The 22,366-nt window shown below is 38.0% G+C and overlaps 1 protein-coding gene across 1 annotated transcript; it reads right to left on the minus strand.

Annotated features, from left to right (window-relative positions):
* Window positions 1-385: 385 nt before the first annotated feature.
* On the minus strand, window positions 386-6,198 carry dynlrb1 (dynein, light chain, roadblock-type 1). Its single transcript, XM_017692838.2, has 4 exons — window positions 6,046-6,198; window positions 5,276-5,351; window positions 3,284-3,451; window positions 386-821 (listed from the first exon to the last, which is right to left on the minus strand). The coding sequence occupies exons 1-4, from the start codon at window positions 6,046-6,048 to the stop codon at window positions 778-780; spliced, it is 291 nt and encodes a 96-aa protein (XP_017548327.1). The 5' UTR covers window positions 6,049-6,198; the 3' UTR covers window positions 386-777.
* Window positions 6,199-22,366: the final 16,168 nt, after the last annotated feature.

Consider the following 22,366-nt stretch of genomic DNA (forward strand, 5'->3'; position numbering starts at 1 on the left):
AAAAAAAAAAATATATATATGCATGCTTCTTCATGTATGATTTATATCCACACAGATTTCATTTTTTATGTTAAGTTAGCTTTACCAAATCAAGTTTTTGTAGGACTGCTGAATTGTATTTAAAATTCTGACATCATTGGGCTTATGTATAATTGAAAAAAAAAATGTTCAAATGTTGGTCTGCTAGACCGTTTGTCACAGACAAATGTGATTACATTCTTTTCACCTCTAGATCCAGAACTGCCAACTCATCATGCTCAGCTACACAGCAACAAAGTTTAGTTGGAACTACACCTGAAACTCTCAAATACATTTCTCAATAGTATGTTTTACAACATAACAAATCAAACACCATCTTTCCACTTCATGTAAAAAAAGGCCTAAAACAGATTCATGGCTGATTTATTTTCATTTATGAGACATTCACAAGTACAGAAATTCTTATAGAGAGCTGCTGTTTATGCTTTTGAGGGAGCAGTTGTCTGAACATTGGCATCAGAGATAAATGAAGGAATAATAAATTAAGATGGTTAACACGATCAGAAACACTGGAATGATGGGGGCAAATAAAAACACATCATGCTCTCACAAATTACTGATGCAGACTGTATTGACCATTAGTATCTGACAGTAGTTATAACTATAACTACTCTGACTGTATAACAGTAGTTATATACCGACCTAATAACTACGTAAACAAGCTTCATTTTCCTGCAGTGAAATAAAATTGTTGGCCTTTAAATAAAAAGCTACACTGAAAATAATGGCAATGATCCTTCACTCTGTGGGGTTCTGAATGACAATCAGGAAATAGTCCTTATCTGTGAAGACAAAAGAATGGAAAATGTATCAGAAAAGTGTGAATAAAAAACATTTTACATACATGAAACTACTGCAGCAAACAGTATTCAGACAGTAGTCTTTGGTTTTCATGCCTGTGAAAAAATATTTAAATGTTATTGTATTTGGCATTGAATAGTGTCAGAGTTCATAATGTTTGCACATACACTGACAAAAAAAAAATGTAATATTATATAAATAAAATACATAATATAGTTCTTTTAATGAATTCTGAATATGCTGAACAGATTTGTGCAGACTTCTCACTAGGGATGTCCCAGTCCAGTCCATCTTAGTTATTATCTGTGCAACAAACCTTCTAATGTATCAAGGTGTTTTTTTTTTTTGTTTTTTTTAAATGTGCATTTTAGAGAGAGATTTGAACCCTTGTCCTTGAGAAACAAGGCACACAGAGACAGAGAGAGAGAGACAGAGAGAGAGAGAGAGAGAGACAGAGAGAGAGAGAGAGACAGAGAGAGAGAGAGAGAGAGAGAGAGAGAGAGATTTTTAAGGCGAACATTGATAATTCAGAGACAAATGAACTCGTTTACATTGATAATCACTCCAGCTGGTTTCCTGATACTTTTAATCTGCAACGAGAAATTGTTAAACACTAAAAAGTCAGCTTCTCATTTGCCAGCTCCTTGTTTTAATTTTTCCTTTCCACCTTAAATGGTGCAGCAGATATCTGGAACCACAGGCACCATTTAAGGTGGAGTGAGAAAATCTGATCAAGGAGCTAGGGAATGAGAAGCTGACTTCAGCCTTGTAAAAAGAACATTGAGATTTTATTCCACTTTTCCTGATGGATATGCAAGAAAAGCTGAGCTTAAAGCAGAGCAAAGTAAGTCTGTGTTTCGTTTATATTTGTTAACCTATGCTAGGACATTAGCAGGTACGGAGATATATTCAGAGCCAAGATGGTAAAATGTTTACTTTGATTTTTGTTAAAAGGAAAAAATGGCTCATCTTAACTTTTTGGTTGCAGACTCCCTCAAATAAAAAGCTTGATTTGTAGTAAACTAACCAAAACTATTATCAATATCATCTATGGTACCAATAATAACAATAAAAACAGAAAACAATCATACTAATGATTTGTGTGAATGGCAGTCCAGTATAAATAGGATGCATTTATTTTACAATCACACTAGTATAAACAATGCTGCAATCATTCCGTGATCCATTTAAAGACAAGTATTCCACTGTGTTTATTATTGTTATTATTAAAATGTTATTTTATGAAAATAATCAGTATCATAATCACATCCATCTACATTCTTTCACATTGTACTCTTTCCAACCATCTTAATTTTAACACCATAAAGTTTGGGTGGCAGGAGGAGAAGTGCACTTACTGCTTGACCTCACATTTTGAGCACAGCTATTGGTTCTCGAGCCACTAAATGCTGTCGTTTTACTGGTTCCTTTCTGAAACATCTTCTTGAATTAAGGTGTGCATCATGTAAATGAAATGTAAATGCGTTTCTGGTATACTTCATGCAAATGATACATAAATGAGGTACTGGTAGGCTGGCACTTGATTTCACACACAAACATTCATCATTTGTGCTCAAATCTCTACTTGTTTTCACGTCATGCAGACGCAGAGTAGTTCGCACGTCATTACAGGCAGTCAAACCTGCACTTTTTATGCAACTTTGATGAATAAACCATGTCTCAAATCTCATACAAACAGTTAAGCTACGTGGTGGCTACAGACAGCATTAGATGAGAAAGTTTGTGTTATATTTGTAATGTTGTTCTTTAATATTCAATTAATCTTCCAAATTGAGATGAAGTCATGCTGGTGGTCAAGGTCCCTCTTTATACGGCAAGTTTTCATCTCCAGCTGACAATATAATGCAACAACTTTTACTGAACCACACTGTTATTATGTTCTTTTATGTAACAAAGATTAAGCTTCAACTCACCGCTTTCTAGGAACTCTCAAAATTACCAAAAGAAAAAGTGCTGCTACTATCATTATTATTATTTGTGGTGGTAGTAATAGTAGCAGTGAGCACATCTCTGAGTATATCTACTAATGCATCTGCACTCATCATTATAGAGCACCAGCACACTGCTTTCAGGTGATCTAGAGATAGTCTTACAGGACTGCACCTAGCTTTCACACCGACCAAATGTAACAAACTCTCTGTGCAAACAGCCCTTGGACCGGAAAAACCACTCAAGTGTGAAAACCCCTTAATCTCAGGAAGGGCTTGTGTCAGGAGCCCTGAAATACATTCTAAAAAGCCTGGGAAAACTGATATAGTTTATCATGGCAGTGGCCAAAGTTTGGGAACCACTTTCCTGTTTCCAGTGTACAAGAAAGGAAAACAGACCAGCACTGGCTGGATCAACGAATCACTAAGTACATCACATGAACACTGATACACACATACATAACCACTAATACACAGCGCAAGCCTTTCAATACCTGGAGCGATCATAATCTCGTTCTTCTTCGAGCGGACCCTGAGGAAGGTGAGGTCATTCTGGGGGTCAAGTTCTCTCACTGTACTCCGAGCTTTCATCATCAGCTGGTGGAGGAGGCCAGCATACTGCACTGTACTTGAGTTATCGAGAGTGGTTTTAATGGGGATGCCTTAGGGAGGGAGGGTTGGAAAGGAGGGAAAGAGAGAGACAGAGCACACATAGAAGCCTTTTTTGTAACTCCGTTACACCCCAACACTGCCAATTTTGTTAAGAAGCTCAGAGCACAGACAGGAAAACACTGGTGGCTTTGTTTCAACTTTATCACATGATACAACTGCTCCACAAAAACACGTTTACCCTCAAGATTCCTCTAATCTAAATGAATTCTTTAGAGTTCTACATCAAGAAAAAACAGGACTAATACACAAAGAGATGTAGTAATACACAAAATATGACCACTGCAAGACTAGGGCTGTCACACATTAAATTTTAATGATGATTATCTGTCGTATAAATAATTGCAATGAACATTGTCATTTCTTGTTCATTCTACACATGTATTAAAGTACACCCCAGAAGTGGACAAATTGGTTTATTACACATCTCACTTCCTAGCTATATTTATTATGTAGCAAACACTAGTAATACTGTCAAATTGGTACACCACACTGTTTGGTGCATGCACACACACGTAGTCACAAAAAGCATTCATTTTGACTGAAAATACAAGAAAAACACTCGTTCTGCTAGCATGCATGCTAAAAACATATTAGCTACACAGCTAACAAAAAAATATTACTCAAGTCAGAAATATTACTATTAAGCATCCTAAATGTGTCCTAAATGTGTCTCAAGAGTGTTTGAAGGGCATCACTCATTTTTACTGCATCAGTTTTCCGCAGCAATTGTTATGGTTAAAAAAAACAAACATTCATGAGACCTTGATAATGTCAATGTATGGGCTATTACAAACACTTAGAGTGCAGACAGTGCTAACGTAACTCAAATGGGACTTAACACAAAGAAAGAAGCTATGCAGGTGTTTTCATCTTAAGTGGTCTTTCCTGCTGTGAGAGATGCAACAATACGCTTTAGCAGTCATACTATAAAGGTTATTAAGTCAGATGCTTCCCTGTCCAAACCCGAAGGTGGTCTAAGTGGAGTGTACAACGCACTGGAGCCTTTTACACCTGTGCTGAGTCCTGCCCACTTATGATCAGAACACCTAAGACACGTTAATGACAGGTGTCAACCCGTACAATTCACGCATATAAAATAAGATTTTGTTTAAAAGGTATATAGCTCTATAAAGCTGGGACAAAGAAAATTTACTGTAATAATCCTTTGACTTACTAGCCTAAGAAGTCATCTGATCACTGATAAGACTGCAGGCAATGGGTTTGGAGCACAGCTGCTCCATTTATGTGAACTTCTTTTGCTGTACATGAATAAAACAGATATCACTCCATGTGAAGCAGCACAAAAGAGTGTTGTGCTGTAATAATCAGACTGTCCTTCGATCTGCTTGAATATGTTAAAAGTTGCATTAGTAAAGATGCATATCTGCCCCAGTCTCAATTTGCAGATGACTCTAAAGCATCAGACTTTTGGTTTTGTCAGTTCATCTCAGAATACTGAGACTCTCTCCAAGTCTGTTGCTTTCAACTGTGTGTGTTTATATTATATATTATAATTAATTCTGATAGACTGTTTAAGTGTGCATTGGTTAAATAAAACAACAATGAATGAATTTGTATGAAGTAATAAGATTACCACAGAAATATGCCTACGTAAAAAATATAAATAAATCTATATAAACTGCACTCGTCACTAGATTTTATGAGTTTAATGTTAGAAATGCACTACACAAGTATCGGTGAGTTTATATAGTTTGGATGCTGTGAAGGTTCACGTCTCTAGAAGCTGACACCAGTGTTTAATGAAGCGTGACCAGGGTCTACTACTGTTCATGTGTGTACAGTGTATCAGTTACCCTCTGTATTGGCAATGATAATTCCTTGTACTCCTTTCTGACTCTGGATCCTCTTCAGCGTCTCCTCGACTTCGGCCTACACACACACACACACACACACACACACACACACACACACAATTCAAGCCTACATCAGTCAGTTCACTTCACTATCCAGAACAGTCTGTACTGCAGAGACTAAGTCATCCATCAGAGCTGTTAAACGCATTGTGTTTCTCCACAGTTACAACTAATACATCATTAACAATTCTAAAAAAAAAAACAATAAATGTATAAAAAAAATCTTGTTGAAGGTTTTGGACTGGATAAAAGCATGTAAGTGTAATAAAAGAGCTTTACAATGCAAGATCAAAAAGCTATAAGCGAAGTAACTGACTTTAAAAAGTTTATCTAAGAAAAAAAATCAGTATTTTTTTCTAACGATTACCAGCTGTTTCACCACTTAAACTGTCAAGCTAGCGTTAAATGGTTAACGTTATTAGTTTCATTCTACATAACTTTGATAAAGGAGACAATGTTCAGGGCTGGGGAGAATATATAAAATCTTTGAATAATGTGTCTGCTACTAATTCTAAAAATAAAAAAGCCGATACCTTTGAGTATCAGAGGAACTAAACAGTATGCAGACTTAGGCTAGCTTAGCAACACAAACCCTTTAACTAAATGACAACGCCCAACAACAACAGCTTCTAAATTTGACTCAGCTTTGTATTTTTCTCGGCTGTTTACCACATAACAACATATTCAGGATGTAATAAAGAGCTACTTGCCATGATGGATGATTTAGGTTAGTCAGTTTGCGTTCGTCTTTCAGATTTTGGCAATCAAACTAGCTAGCAAAGCATCTCTGTTTGATGTGGAACACGAACAGGCGGAGACTTGAACCAGCGCAGCGCCGCCTGTTGGTGCGGAGAGGCATCACAGCTACAAGAAAAGAGAACCACGTGTCCAAATCTGAATATTACAGCGGTTATGAGTTTTTGTGTCAGCGTGGTGGTCAGATGGTGGACCTTGGTTTAATGTGTTCTGAGGGCTAAATAAAACTGTTTGTGCATAATTCGCCTCGTGAGCAAATAAACTAATTTAGATTGCTTTGATGTGAGATGATGCATTACAGAGACTTACTGACTCTAATTTCTTTATAGTGGTAGTGGTTTGATAATCATTTTATGTAATGATTTCCTGTGAGATAGCTTTTTGAGACTGTTTGGACATCTGGATCCTATCACTACCAGTGTGATAGGTTCCTCTAGAATTTCACAGTAAACCACTCAGAACATCTTTATTTACATTTTAACTATTTAATTATGCATTTTCTGGGAACATTTGTCAAATTCCTCTTCAAAGAAAGCAATAGAACAGCCTGCCCAAAGTAGATGTTTGAATTGGCCTGCTAGAAAAAGTACAGTATGTAACTAATTACATTTGTATTTTCTTTGACAATTGTATTTTGAAGTAAGTTAGTAACTAAGTATAGTGTAATGTTATAGAATACATTTTCAAAACTTCAATTAAACCAACCCCCACCCCCTATAATAAAAATAGTGATAAAGAGTAACAACAAGGCATGAATGGCCATGCAAATGAATAGTCATTATGAACACAGAAATTAACTTTTGCTGAAGAGCCTTTAGTTGAAAAAATTGTTTGATGATGTATGTTGGGTCAGTGTTTGGGGAACTCCGGGTTGAATGGTTAAAATGATATGGAATAAAATATTGTTATATTAAAATTAAGAACATCTCCTATAAACTTACCATTCCAGAGATATACAGTTTTGTTATGAAAGTAATTGTGCATTTCTCAAGGCTTGAAAGAGGAACTAGAGAATCTTTGGAAGGTCAGTCTCATTGGTGACAGGCTCCAGCAGACTCTAGAAAAACCTGTTGGAGTTCATGTTTCCTTCAATGAACTGTAGCTCCCCAGTGCCGGTAGCACTCATGCAGCCCCAGAGCATGATGCTACCACCACAATGCTTGACTGTAGGCAAGAGACAGTCTTGGTACTCCTCACCAGGATGCTGCCACATATGCTGGAAATCATCTGAGCCAAACAAGCGTATCTTGGTCTCATCAGACCACAGGACATGGTTCCAGTAATCCATATTCTTGGACTGCTTATCTTCAGCAAACTGTAGGCTTTCTTGTGCATCAGCTTCAGAAGAGGCTTTCTTCTGGGACCAAGTTCATGCATTGTGCGACTCATGCATCTATTTTATGAAGTCAACCTCTGGATATGATGCTGAACACGTGGAATCAACTTCTTTGGTTGATCCTGGCGAGGCCTGTCCCGAGTGGAACCTGTCTTGGAAAACCGCTTATGACCTTGGCCACTGTGCTATAGTTCAGTCTCAGAGTGTTAATCTTCTTATAGTCTAGGCCATCTTTGTGGAGACTGTGAGGTGTACTCTCTTGTGTTGCCAGCTATTTGGACATTAATGGCTATGTGTTGAACTATTTTCAGAGGACAGTAAATCTGTACTGCTATACAAGCTGTACACTGACTACTTTGTTATATCCACGTTTAATTTCCATAGTGTTGTCCCATGAAAAGACATAATAAAATATTTGCAGAACTGTGAGGGGTGTACTCACTTTTGTGAGATATTGTGTACAACCCCAATTCCAATGAAGTTGGCACGTTGTGTAAAACATAAATAAAAACAGAATACGATGATTTCCAAATCCTTTTCAATCTATATTCAATTGAATACACTACAAAGACAAGATATTTAATGTTCAAACAGATAAACTTTATTGTTTTTTGCAAATATTCACTCATTTTGAATTTGATTCCTGCAACACATTCCAAAGAAGTTGACAGGGGCATGTTTACCACTGTGTTACATCACTTTTCCTTTTAACAACACTCAATAAGCATTTGAGAACTGAGGACACTAATTGTTGAAGCTTTGAAGGTGGAACTCTTTCCCAAGGCTGGACTGCAGGCAGGCCAGTCTAGTACCCGCACTCTTTTACTTTGAAGCCACGCTGTTGTAATACATGCATAATATGGCTTGGCATGGTCTTGCTGAAATAAGCAGGGACGTCCCTGAAAAAGACGTTGTTTGGATGGCAGCATATGTTGCTCCAAAACCTGTATGTACCTTTCAGCCTTTCAGCATTAATGGTGCCTTCACAGATGTGCAAGTTACCCATGCTATGGGCACTAACACACCCCCATATCATTTGACCCAGAGGACACGACGTCCATGATTTCCAGAAACAATTTGAAATTCGTCAGACCACAGGACACTTTTCCACTTTGTGTCAGTCCATCTCAGATGAGCTCAGGCCCAGAGAAGCCGGTGGCGTTTCTGGGTGTTGTTGATATATTGCTTTCGCTTTTCATGGCAGTTACAACTTGCACTTGTAGATGGAGTAACAAACTGTGTTCACTGACAATGGTTTTCTGAAGTGTTCCTGAGCCCATGTGGTAACATCCGTTACAGAATGATGTGGGTTTTTAATGCAGCGCCGCCTGAGGGATCGAAGGTCACAGGCATTTGATGTTGGTTTTCTGCCTTGCCGCTTACTTGCAGAGATTTCTCCAGATTCTCTGAATCTTTTGATGATATTATGGACTGTGATGAAATCCCTAAATTCCTTGCAATTGCACGTTGAGAAACATTGCTCTTAAATTGTTGGTCTATTTGCTCACGCAGTTGTTCACAAAGTGGTGAACCTCACCCCATCCTTGCTTGTGAATGACTGACCCTTTCAGGGATGCTCCCTTTTAACCCAATTAACCTGTTCACCTGTGGAATGTTCCAAACAGGTGTTTTTTGAGCATTCCTCAACTTTCCCAGTCTTTTGTTGCCCCTGTCCCAACTTCTTTGGAACGTTTTGTAGACATCAAATTCAAAATGGGTGAATATTTGCAAAAAACAGATTTTGCTAGTAAAAGGTTGGACCCCCTTTTGCCTTCAGAACTGCCTCAATTCTTTGTGGCATACTTTCAACAAGGTGTTGCAAACATTCCTCAGAGATTTTGGTTGGTTATTTGAGTTACTGTTGCCTTTCTATCATCTCAAACCAGTCTGCCCACTCTCCTCTGACCTCTCACATCAACAAGGCATTTTCGTCCACACAACTTCCGCTCACAGGATATTTTTTTTCGGATCATTCTCTCTAAACCCTAGGGATGGTTGTGCATGAAAATCCCAGTAGAGCAGAAGTTTCTGAAATACTCAGACCAGGCCGTATGGCACCAACCACGCCATGTTCAAAGTCACTTAAATCACCTTTCTTCTCCATTCTGATGCTCAGTCTGCACTTCAGCAAGTTGTCTTGACCACCTCTACATGCCTAAATGCATTGAGTTGTGGCCATGTGATTGGCTGATTAGTTATTTGTGTTAACAAGCAATTGAATATTGTTTAACAAGCATCCATCCATTTTCTAAGCCGCTTCTCCGTCAGGGTCGCGGGGGGGTGCTGGAACCTATCCCAGCAGTCTTCGGGCGAAAGGCAGGATACACCCTGGACAGGTCGCCAGTCCATCGCAGGGCAGACAGACAGACACAGACAGCCACTCACACACTCACACCTAGGGGCAATTCAGCATGTCCAATCAACCTGACTGCATGTCTTTGGACTGTGGGAGGAAACCGGAGAACCCAGAGGAAACCCACGCAGAGACGGGGAGAACATGCAAACTCCACACAGAGAGGACCCTGGTCGCCCGGCCAGGGAACCAGGCCCTCCTTGCTGTGAGGCGACAGCGCTACCCACCACGCCACCGTGCCGCCCCATTGTTTAACAAGCAATTGAAGTGTATATAAGTATTTATTGAGTTCCCCTTTGCCTTCCTCACAGTTTCCATTCTTGTCAAATATGTACAGTGTAGCTTTAATGGCTGCCTTGACAGGACTTTAAATAAATGAATGTGGTCTCTGACTTCTGCACAGTACTGTATATAATAAAGCAGAAGCCATCCCTCTTACAGTATTACTATTTTTCTCTCTCTTTTTTTCAATAAACTTTCACATGTAGCCAAAGTTATGTCTCTTTTTTGGAAGAAACATAACATAGCTCCAAAGGCTGTGTAATGCAGATCTCTGGGAGCTAAGCCATTTTCCTTCAAGGGAAAAAATTCTAGTAGAAGATGTTCATGTTCCAGAATGTTTTTCTCCCTCTCCCACTCATTTAATGCTTGGCTCCTCCCAGCCCTCTTCATCATCCTACTGATAAGTAAGAAATATTTTCATAAGGAGAGACAGCACACCCTGGCATTTTACATTCTTTTGTGGGAGCATGTTGGATTAGCAGGCCAAAAAGTAATGTGAGCAATGTGCTGACGGCTACATGAAAAAAAAGAAAACACATGTGCAAGTGGCTTGTAATAGTAAGAAAATGTCACTGTCAAAGTAAATATTGACCTGTGAGAAGGGTCAGAGGCTTTTTGTCAAGTCAAGTCAGGCTTTATTGTCATTTCAGTTATATACAAGTACACAGTGAAACAAAACATCATTCCTCCAGGACCATGGTGCAACACAGTAACACAAGTGTGAGACAATACAATAAACACAGTGCAGAGAATACAGTACAATAAATAAATGCAAAATACTTGCAATAAATAGAAAACAGAACTCAGGCAGTACATGATACTGAGAACAAGTGGAGGATGTAACATACTATGACAGATTAGCAGCTTAGGAGATATGAGCATAGCAAAGCGTAGTGAGGTAGCAACCAGGGCAGCAATGTGCATTATGCAGTAATGCAGCGTTCCTTAGCTTCCTCAGGAAATAGAGACACTGCTGGGATTTTTTGGTTATGAAGCTGCTGTTCAGGGTCCAGGTGAGGTTCTCTGCTAGGTGAACACCAAGGTACTTGATGCTCGGTACAATATCCACAGGGGAGTTGTTGATGGTGAGCGGAGAATTGACATTCTGTGCTCTGCTGAATTCAACAACCATCTCCTTTGTTTGGTCAACATTCAGATGTAGGTTGTTGACTTAGTTTGTTCATGTTCCACAAGAGTACAAATTATGCACACACACAAGGGAGGGGTGGCAATGTTTTTCCCTCATCAGTGATTGTACAGGGATCATAAGGCATAATGTAACACAGACTCCTGCTTCTGTGAACTGTACCAAAAACCTGACTACTACTTAAATGTTTTACTAGCAAGCAAGCTACTCTTAACAAAAAGAGCTGTTTGACATGTAACAAAAGAGGTCTGCTTTTTGGTGCTATATACAATCATTTAAATTTTTAAATTTTTTTAAGAAATATGTACAGCTGCTTTTCCATCATAGAGTACAACATGACCATGCAAACAACCATTCATGTTTTCCTGAGTAGTCATGATTCTGTATAGAATCTGTATATAAATGATTGCCTTTCCAAAGAAATCTTAAAGAATCACTGGTTGAAAGTGGCCTAGCTAATGAATCATATTAAAAGTTTTTTTTTAAAGAATTCAAAGAGTGAAATTCTACCTAGTTGGTGCAACATAAAATAAATGAACCTGATTTAGTGATAATATTAGATTAGATTAGAAAAAAACAGCCAAGACCAGCTTTTGCTGGTAGTTGATTTGAGATGGTTGACCTGCAGCTGGACTTAAGCTGGTCAGCCATACAGAAACAACGAGGGCTAACAATACACAGGTGGATAATACAGGTGAGAATCAAGGGCAGGGTCTGGAAACAAGGGGGGGGGCAGGACCAGGAAGAATCAAAACAAAGAAAGCACATGGACAAGACCAGAAGGCAAACACAAGCACATGGATGACTGGGAGGGGCCAATCGTGACACAGACACCAAACATGTCTTGAATGATCGTCTACATTTGGGATAAGTAGCAAATTGTGTGCATTTGATTTCAAAGTATTTCATTTTATTTTGTTTACATAATATGTCCTTAAGAATGGTTTTGGCCTGAGGGACTTGGCTTGGGCAGCTTTGGTCTTGCTACATTCATGTTACAGATTTGATGTTAATTTAGCTTATCATGCACATGCAGCCATATCCATCCATCCATCCATTTTCTAAGCCGCTTCTCCGTCAGGGTTGCGGGGGGGTGTGCTGGAGCCTATCCCAGCAGTCTTCGGGCGAAAGACACGATACATCCTGGACAGGTCGGCAGTCCATCGCAGGGCAGACAGACAGTCACTCACTCACACCTAGGGGCAATTTAGCATGTCCAATTGGCCTGACTGCATGTCTTTGGACTGTGGGAGGAAACTGGAGAAACCCACGCAGAGATGGGGAGAACATGCAAACTCCACACAGAGAGGACCCCGGTCAACCGGCCGGGGAATCGAACCCAGGCCCTCCTTGCTGTGAGGCGACAGCGCTACCCACCATGCCACCGTGCCGCCCCATGCAGCCATATATATATATATATACAAACAATTATATATTTCATATACAGTATCTAATATATATATATATATATATATATATATATATATACACATTAGATACTGTATATGAAATATATAATTGTGGCAGCATTAGTCAGTACTACTTTGGGAATACAAAAAAAAACATGCATTATATTCCCTTGTTGTCATGTCAGCATTTATCAGACCTTAAACCTTTCAGAAACTCTACAGGTGTTTAAAAATGAGCTCTTAACAAACAGCTCCTTTTTTTACATTTTTAGGAGAATCCTTTTAAAATACTTATCCCCTAAATAATAAAAATTACAATCTTCAAAACAAACACCAACAAAACTTGTTTATTAACTATTTTTAAATAAGAGAACTGGGTATAAAGACATACACTTAAGAAGAACCCCAAAAACAGCTTCTGAGTAGACTGATAAATCAATGTGATGATCAGTTATTAATCTCTGTGTTACTGAGCTATACTAAAGTCTGAGTAGACGGATAAATCAATGTGATGATCAGTTATTAATCTCAGTGTTACTGAGCTATACTAAAGTCTGAGTAGACGGATAAATCAATGTGATGATCAGTTATTAATCTCAGTGTTACTGAGCTATACTAAAGTCTGAGTAGACGGATAAATCAATGTGATGATCAGTTATTAATCTCAGTGTTACTGAGCTATACTAAAGCCTGAGTAGACTGATAAATCAATGTGATGAGTTTCTTATTAATCTCAGTGTTACAATGCATTGCTAAAACCCGAGTAGACTAATAAATCAATGTGCTGATCAGTTATTAGTCTCAGTGTTTTAAAACTCTGTTAAAGCTAAGCTAAGGGATATAGTGAATTGGTAATGAGACACAAGATTATGGGAGCAGCAGTGGACTGAAGCAGGTGATCAGAGCCAACGTAATGTTGAGAATTTTGTGACTTTCTTTTAAACAAGTGAATTTTTCATAAAATAACAGAAGAATTACATGATGAAAACTGCCAACTATTAAATGTGAGTAACATTGTAAATTAAATTATAATTACAACAGCAGAATTCTTCCCATATGCCTTATAAATATGCATTCTAAATGCACTCTGAATATGTTACTTTTTCGTGTATTATAATGAAATACATTACTCAAAACATTTAGGACCATGTATTCAGTATTCAGCCATCACCAAATATTCTGCCCAACCCTGCCATGAAAGACATTTTGTTAAACATGAAGCTGAAAGTTAAAGCTAAATATACTCTAAATCTAAATATAAGGATTAGCAAATAGCTCTTTTGTGCTTACAAAATATTTGCAGAGACTTTTTGCTTAAATGAAAAGGAACAGTAAATTCAAATTTCCCCCTCAAGCATTTTGACACACACCACAATTCAGAGTCTGTCTCAATAAGCATGTGGCTGCGTCCAAAAAAGTAAATTATAGCTCGATCAGCAAACCAACGGAATGCAGTAAAGCATTTTTGCACAACCAACATTATAAATTAAAGTATTCATTCCCTATTTGTCTCTTCCTGCCTGTTATTAACTCACTCAACCATATACATTCACTCAAAACAGGGTCTGGAATTTGTTTTCCACCATGAGAGTCTATAACACCCACTTCCACTAACAGGAATAAGATTATTATATTGCAGCCTAATTTACTACTTTGTCATACATTTGAGCACCTTGGACAATCAAGGAAAAAAAAAAACAGAAAACTTCACCTGAAATACATTTATAAGAGAAGCAAATGGGCAGTTGCTGGATTCCTTGAAAACCTGTGTAAAATGTATATGAATTTATGAAGCAAATTCTAAACTACAAGCATAACTCTCAAACATAGATGTCAGTTTGAGAGAAAGTTTTACCAAAGCTGTTGTTATTAATATATATATATATATATATATATATATATATATATATATATATATATATATATATATATATGCATATTATAGTGCAAAAGTATTATTTAATTGCTGAGTTTAACAAAGTGACATTTTTATTTAGTTTTATTTACATTTTTTAAATGTTAATTTTAACACTGTAACATAAAAAACTGTTTTTTGGTTTTTTTTTTGTTAAATCCAGCTAATAAACAGTAATTAAAATGTGCAGAATGTGTTTTCTGTAGAGGATAGGTTTCTTTATATTGGAAAATCACCAAAACATTTGACCAGGGATGCCCATACTTTTGCATACAATTGTATATCCAACTTTCTAATAAATTAAAAAAGCAGTTCACGGTTAATGTTTAAGGCAAAGCCTATCAACACTCCACCCACACCACGACAAATTGTCCCAAATTTATCTTAAAAAATAAAGAATACATTATAATGACTTACAGCAAAATGTACAAATTTAAGTTTATTATCAAAGGCTTGACTAAACAGTTTTTTAGCCTAAAAACTTAGTGTAAAACTGGCCTAAAAACTGAGGCTGTCTGAGTAATGAGCACTGACTGGAAGATTATTCCAAAGCTGGGGGGCTTTGTGTGAAAAAGCTTTACCCCTGGTCTTATTTTATTAATTCTGAGCCAGCACCTATCTAATAGGTGTGATGGTTCATAACAAGAGTTAAGTTCTCTCAGGTACTGAGGGGTGAGGTTATTTAGAGCTTTATATATCAGTAAAATAATTTTGTACTTAATATAGAATTTACCTGGCAACCAATGTTCTTTTGAGGACTTTGGGCTACCTGAAGCTTGTTTAAGCTTTTCAACACAATTAAATTCATTAACATTATGTTTCTGTTTTATGTTTCTGTCTTGTCTTTGGTCATAGCTTATTAAAATGTAGAATCATTAACATATTGAAATATGTTGAATAAAATTTAGGTTTTAATCCCTGTACATTCATCCATCCATCCATCCATCCATCATCTTCCGCTTCTCTGGGGTTCTTGGTCCTGGGTCTTCCCCGGGGTCTCCTCCCCGGTGGACTTGCCTGTGACACCTCCCAAGGGAGGCGTCCAGGAGGCATCCTAACAAGATGCACGAACCACCTCAACTGGCTCCTCTCAACGTGGAGAAGCAGCGGCTCTACTCCGAGTCCCTCCTGGATGACCAAACTTCTCACTCTATCTCTAAGGGAGAGTGCAGCCACCCTGCGGAGGAAACTCATTTTGGCCACTTGTATTCGCGATCTCGTTCTTTCGGTCATTACCCAAAGCTCATGACCATAGGTGAGGGTGGGAACATAGATCGACCGGTAAATTGAGAGCCTTGCCTTATGGCTCAGCTCTTTCTTTACCACAACAGACCGGTAAAGAGCCCGCATCACTGCTGACCCAGCACCAATCCGCCTGTCAATCTCCCGCTCCCTTGTACCATCACTCGTGAACAAGACCCCGAGATACTCAAACTCCTCCACTTGAGGCAAGAGCTCATCCCCGACCCAGAGAGGGCTCTCCACCCTTTCCTGCGTGAGAACCATGGCCTCGGATTTGGAGGTACTGATCCTCATCCCGGCCGCTTCACACTCGGCTGCAAACCGATCCAGTGACAGCTGAAGTTCACGGCCTGATGTCCCCAATAGGACCACATCATCTGCAAACAGCAGCGATGTGACCCTGAGGTCACCAAACCGGACACCCTCCATCCCCTGACTGCGCCTAGAAATTCTATCCATAAAAATTATGAATAGAATCGGTGACAAAGGGCAGCCCTGACGGAGTCCAACTCTCACTGGGAACAAGTCTGACTTAATGCCGGCCTTGCGAACCAAACTCCAGCTTTGTTTGTACAGGACCTGAATGGCTCGTCTGTACATTCATTTTAACACAAATTCTGAAAAATGTAAATACTAGAAGTAATTTGACATATAAATTATACATTCTCTAAACCAGTTTACCCCCCCCATTTTTTTTTCTTTTTTGTGCTATAAAAATAACATCATCTTGTACATTTCCCCTATTTTCCCTGCTTGCTAGCCCTTTCTATATGTATCATTCTACCAAACTGGTTCAATGTCAGAGTTCAAAACCCATTTCATACTTTTAACTGATTTGGACTTCAAACTAAAATCATTTTACTTTAAATGGTCCTATATCTTAAGTATCTTTATTTTATTAAAATAAAAAATTGCATATTTCATTTTGTCACTATCAAAACTATAATAACGCCCCTGAGATGTTACCAAATGTTTTGGAGTTTTATCAAATTTTCAGCACAATTCAAAATGACTAGCCAGTACACGAGTAGCAAACACATCTTTGAACAGTTGTACACACATAAAATCATAATATTTTTCATTAAAATGCAGAACATGTGTGTTTTGGTGGTGACATTCCTTACACACTGATTTTCAGACTTTGGGACGCATTTACTTCAAAACAATGAAATCTAACTGCTCACTATGTGGCTGTGAGGGACAGGGGTGCAGTCACACTTCCTGTTTTAAAATGCACTGGTGTGGCTAAAATAAGGCTCCGTCTATGGACTAAAACTCTTTGTGTTTCAGGAGTGACTGGAAAACATGGGACAGCATCTAATTTTTTTTATTTAATAGTTAAATATGGTCATGATAAATGAAAATCTTTCGACTTTATTTTAAAAGAAATCAAAAAGATCAACATCGAAAAAAACAAAAAAACAGTGTTATCTGTACAAATAGAAATGAAGGGGTTAGCGCCTGGGACGGACACCTTCTCAGAATAAAGTACTCTAAAATTATGATTTTGTATATTTAGCTTAATACTGCCTCAGATAATACACTGGATGTACCTTGGGTTGAAGTAGGTCATAATATAAAGTCTGAACATTGCGTATATCTAAAGTCTGAATATTAAACTTTTTTAAACTGTGGGACTGCAGTTTGAACTATTTGAACTATATATGAAATATACTGCAGCCAGAGTCCTCACAAGAACCAGAAAATTTGGCCATATTAGCCCAGTTTTATCAACCCTGCACTGGTTACCAGTTAAATTTCGCATTGATTATAAAATTCTATTACTGACTGAAAGCTCTAAACGGACTCACCCGTCAGTACCTGAGTGAACTTCTCTCATACTATGAACCATCATGCCTACTTAGATCACAAGGTGCTTACTACTGATACCTAGAATTAATAAAGCTACATCAGGGGGAAGAGCTTTCTCATACAAAGCCCCCTAGCTCTGGAATAATCTTTCTGTTAATGTTCGGGAATCAGACACAGCCTCCAATTTTAAGTCTAGGCTAAAAACTTACTTGTATAGTCAAGCCTTTGGTGATTAGTCTTCCCTGTCAGATTTAGACCTCACAGAGTCTCTGCTGCTCTGTTAACACTGTAATCTGTGGTCAGCCACTCTTTACAGAACTGACTGCGTTTTTTTTCCTTTCTTTGCTGAGATGAATAGCTGCCCATCTTGTGCGTCTGATGCTGTTGCCTCTTCTGCCTTGATCGGGTACCACTGCTCACCAGCCTTCTGGACCGGCTTGACCACCACTGAGCTTCTTGCTTTACAATGCTGTGCAATTCTTACCCTCAGATGCTGCTGCTGCAGCACAATCATAAATTAATCAAGTTAATCACTGCTTTTCTTTTCCCCACTTTGTACTATAATACTTTATACTAATAATGTTTGCTTTCCGGTGTCGACTGTAGGACGATGGCTTCCCCTTCTGAGTTTTGGTTCCTCTCAAGGTTTCTTTCTCTTTAGGGAGTTTTTCTTTGCCACCATCACTGCTGGCTTGCTCATGGGGGCTTGGACCTGGATTTTCTTTTCTTTTCTTTCTATAATACTGATTGTTCTGTAAAGTTGCTTTGTGACAACATCTGTTGTAAAAAGCGCTGTATAAATAAATTTTGCTTTGCTTTGCTTTGCATACACAGCAGGGTCCATATTTATGAAACTTCATTGAAAATCTGGACATTTGAATCTAAAAATGGTTAGATCCTAATGCATAGTGATCGATGCACAATTGACTCTATTATAACCTATGGGGTTCAGGCCTGTGTCATACAGAGGCCTCACCTCATTTTTGTGTGTTCATATGGTTAGTTGTAACTCATAGAGGCAACGTTATCTGATCAGCAATGTTCTAACACTTATCTGTTATTTAGGCTCCATGTACCCGGATGTCCTTGGGGGCCCTTGTCCACCTCTAACTCTATTTCATCCAATCCTTTCTCTCTATTGTCTTGTCGCATGATCACACAATGGTCATGCCATTTGTGTGTATATAAACTCTGCTATTCTGATTAATAAATGGGAAAAACCTTATGAGTACAGACCTAGTTTCTGTGGTCATTTGAGTTTCCCCCAGCTAGCTGGACTCTCAGAAGGACAGAGGGCTTCTGGCTAAGTTCACAGCTTTGGTATTGAGGTTGAACCATAGAACCTAAAACCACCATCAAACAGTTCTACCAAAAGTAAGCAAATAAAAAGAAACTTAAAACAAAGTTATGACACATAAAATAAATGCTCAGTCCTGCACTATTTGTAGGTCACTATTCAAATTCAAACTGAAATTGACCCTGTTAAGGTCACAAAAAGATCAATTTGTTTTTTCAGTCTTATGCCTGCCATTGAAACACATGCTCAAATCACTCTCCGGTGGATTTGATCTATCTACGGCATCTTAACAGATGTGTGGAGTCCACACCAGTTCGAGTGCACACTGTCATTAAAGCAAAACAGAGAGCAAATACTAAGAAATTCTGAAATTCATGTTCAAATGAAAAAGATTCTACTTTTAACCTTTTTAACTCTACTTTTATAATTTCTAATAAACTATGTTGTGTTTAATTTTGGAAAAAAAAAGGAAAAAAAAACATTATTAACTTGAAATGGAAGTTAATAGAACACAAAAGTAACAAGATAGAAAATGTACATAAATCTGTAGTATATTTTCTATTAAAGAAATAGTTATGAAAAAAAAAGATTTACACATGTTCACACTCACACCAACTGTATTCTATCAGCAAAGACATGTTTGTTGTCTGTAGGTTCTTTAATTTTGCTGTGGAGTTACAAGGCTACTGGAAAGCTAATCCTTCAAGAAATTAGCTATGTGCAAACTGCATGCCTAAATCATCGTGCTGTGCTGAGTTGTTCGCTCATCTTAAACAGACTTGCTTATGTGGTTTCTGGCATTGTATGATGTTCTGTTATCTATGAAAATAATAAACAGAAGAACATGAAAATACTGCAGTGCCATCAAAACAGCAGAAACTGCAACGACAACAGGAAACGTGTCCTGTTTATAGCAAACATCAACAAAAATGCTAATATATTAAATATTTATATATATATTAAAACAAGTCAACAATTTGTCAATAATGTCAGGTTAGCTAAATTAGCTTGGATCTTCAGTTCTTTTGTAAAGAAAAAGATTCTATTTAGAAGCATGAAAACTCAACGATCCCTTTGCATGGTAAAAGAGGTCTGGATTGTGAAATGGATCTTCAGATTGATGAACAATATGTATGTGGTTCTGTATAGGACCTTTCTGAAAAGGGTTCTATATAGCACCAAAAAGGGTTCTTCTATTGTTACCATGTCAAGCTTGCAACAATAACAGAGCCCTTTGTTATATGTGTTATAAAGAATCCTTTTCAAAAAAGTTCTATACAGAATCATCAACAGCACATTCTTCAGTCTGAAGAACCTTTTCATGGTGCAGTGAACCCTTTAATCACTCAAAGATTTTTTTGAGTGTTCATAGCTCTAAAAAGAATCATTTTCTTTTCTGAAGAACGTTTGAAAAACCATCTTTTACAAGAGTGTAATTTACCTGGCTATGTTAAAGTAACTTTCCCTCAAAGTCAAAAATAGAATTATCAAAGAACAGCTTATATTAGGAGTGTCCAATCTTATCTGCACAGGGCTGGTGTGGCTTCAGGTTTTCACTCCAAGCAAGCTGAAGCACACCTGATTCTACTGGTTTAATCAGTTGGTCTTAGTCTTCAAACGTTTCATCAGGTGACCTCTTGCTTTCATCAGTGAAAACCTGCAGCCACTCTGTGGATAAGATTGGACACCCCTGGCCCATTTCCTGTATTCTTCTTGATGTGTGTTGTGTGCATATGTTCTTTTATAAATCAATCTACATCACTGCCTGAGAAGGTCCTCTTGCCAATTTGTGAGGAGCCTTACTTCCATGTTTTGAAATGAATGGTAGGTTAACTGGATGTGTTTTTACCTGCTTTGTTGATTTCCTCTTAACAGTATTGGAGTGTGACAAGAGACTGTGGTGCTAGCAAGGAAAAGCCCTATTTTGTGCAAGAAGTAGCCAGAACAACATGTAAAATCACTGTTTTTGTGCTTAATTTTGTGCATTACAAACTATTTATGAGGTTTTTGCCCAATTTTATTGGTGATTTTAAACATGTTTTGAAATGGAAATTTGAGCTTTATTTTTGAGTATTTTTGTCTCTCCTCATTCAAAGAGAGAGCAATGTGGTCTTGTGTGGCTGGAAATAACTCTCTGGCAACTTTGTAAAGATGGCTGCCAAGTGTTTTTCCAACAAGGACTTTGTCAAGAAAGACTGTTTTCGAGACCAGCCGAGTGTGATGCCTCTGTCGAGGTAATGAATCTGAACTTTTTTTCTATCATTCATGACACAGCAGCAGATACAGTGTGTCAGAATTAAGAAAAACAAACAAACAAATCCACTGAGAACACAGAAAAGGCCCTTTTCACTTTCACACATTTTTTGCTCTGGTAGTAGTCATTGTAGGGTAATGTTGCTTCTGCTAAAGCAACAACAATAGCAACAATGACAAGTGGGACGTGTCCATCATGCTCAAGTGTTTGAGTCTGAAGCAAAAACAGCCTTTTCTCAGATGCTATGGTTTGTCAGCTGGTGATGAGCAGAGGAGAAATGAATCTGTGCAATTCATAAAGGAATGACCTTTGTCATACGGTGTAAAAGAACGTCTGTGTCTGCATTTCAGTGCTGCTAATTAATATTACACTGAATGCAGTTTGTGCTTTAAAGTTGCAGCTACAGCTGCTTTCAGAGGAACAGTTTTCATTTTCTCTCACAAATACTGTCAGCATCTGAGAGAGTGAGGGCTCAGTAAGGAGTAAATGTTCATCCAATTGCGCCAGTGATCATGAAAAATGTCTGCAGTGGTGCTATGGATCAAGATGACCCAGTGCATCCCCTTACTAGAATGTGTATGTGTTGGGCTTTCTGCAGCTTGTTTCGACATCTCCAACATGGCTTATGTAACACTTTGGATGTAGTCATTTTCACCTACATATCATTTTTTTATTACTCTGTTAGCAGATGTTATTATGCACTGATAGCTGTGAAAGAATTTTTTTTCCACAAAGCATTTGTATCCTTCGTTTAGTTTCGACTCAGCATTGTTTGGTGTTCCCACAGTGTTTGGTGTTCTGCAACCATTCTGGACACATCCTCAAATTTCAGTCTTGGTAACCATGACAAAGTGACACACCTTGGTGTGGTGATCTGAAGTCACTGTTTCATAAGGCGATAGTGGAACTTGTTACCCGCTTCCGTTTCATGTAAAAATTCATTGCCAGCACTTCCAGAGAACTTGTATAAGGTAATTATCACTCTGTGATGTCTTGCACTTTCTCAAATGCTAGAGGATGCTTCTGAGAAAGTCTAAAATTAATGGGGTTAAGATCCTCAATCCTAGTTTATTAATGCTTAAACATTATTTCATATTAATATATTAATTTCCCCAACACATTTAACACTGCAAAACCCTTAAATTGAAATTCCCCCCTTTCTTTTTTATTTTTATATTATGAAAAAAATGTATTCTGTTCTTTATCTTGTCTTTCCACTCCTGGTCTC

Source organism: Pygocentrus nattereri, chromosome 21 (assembly GCF_015220715.1).
Source record: "Pygocentrus nattereri isolate fPygNat1 chromosome 21, fPygNat1.pri, whole genome shotgun sequence".
Lineage (NCBI taxonomy): Eukaryota > Metazoa > Chordata > Actinopteri > Characiformes > Serrasalmidae > Pygocentrus > Pygocentrus nattereri.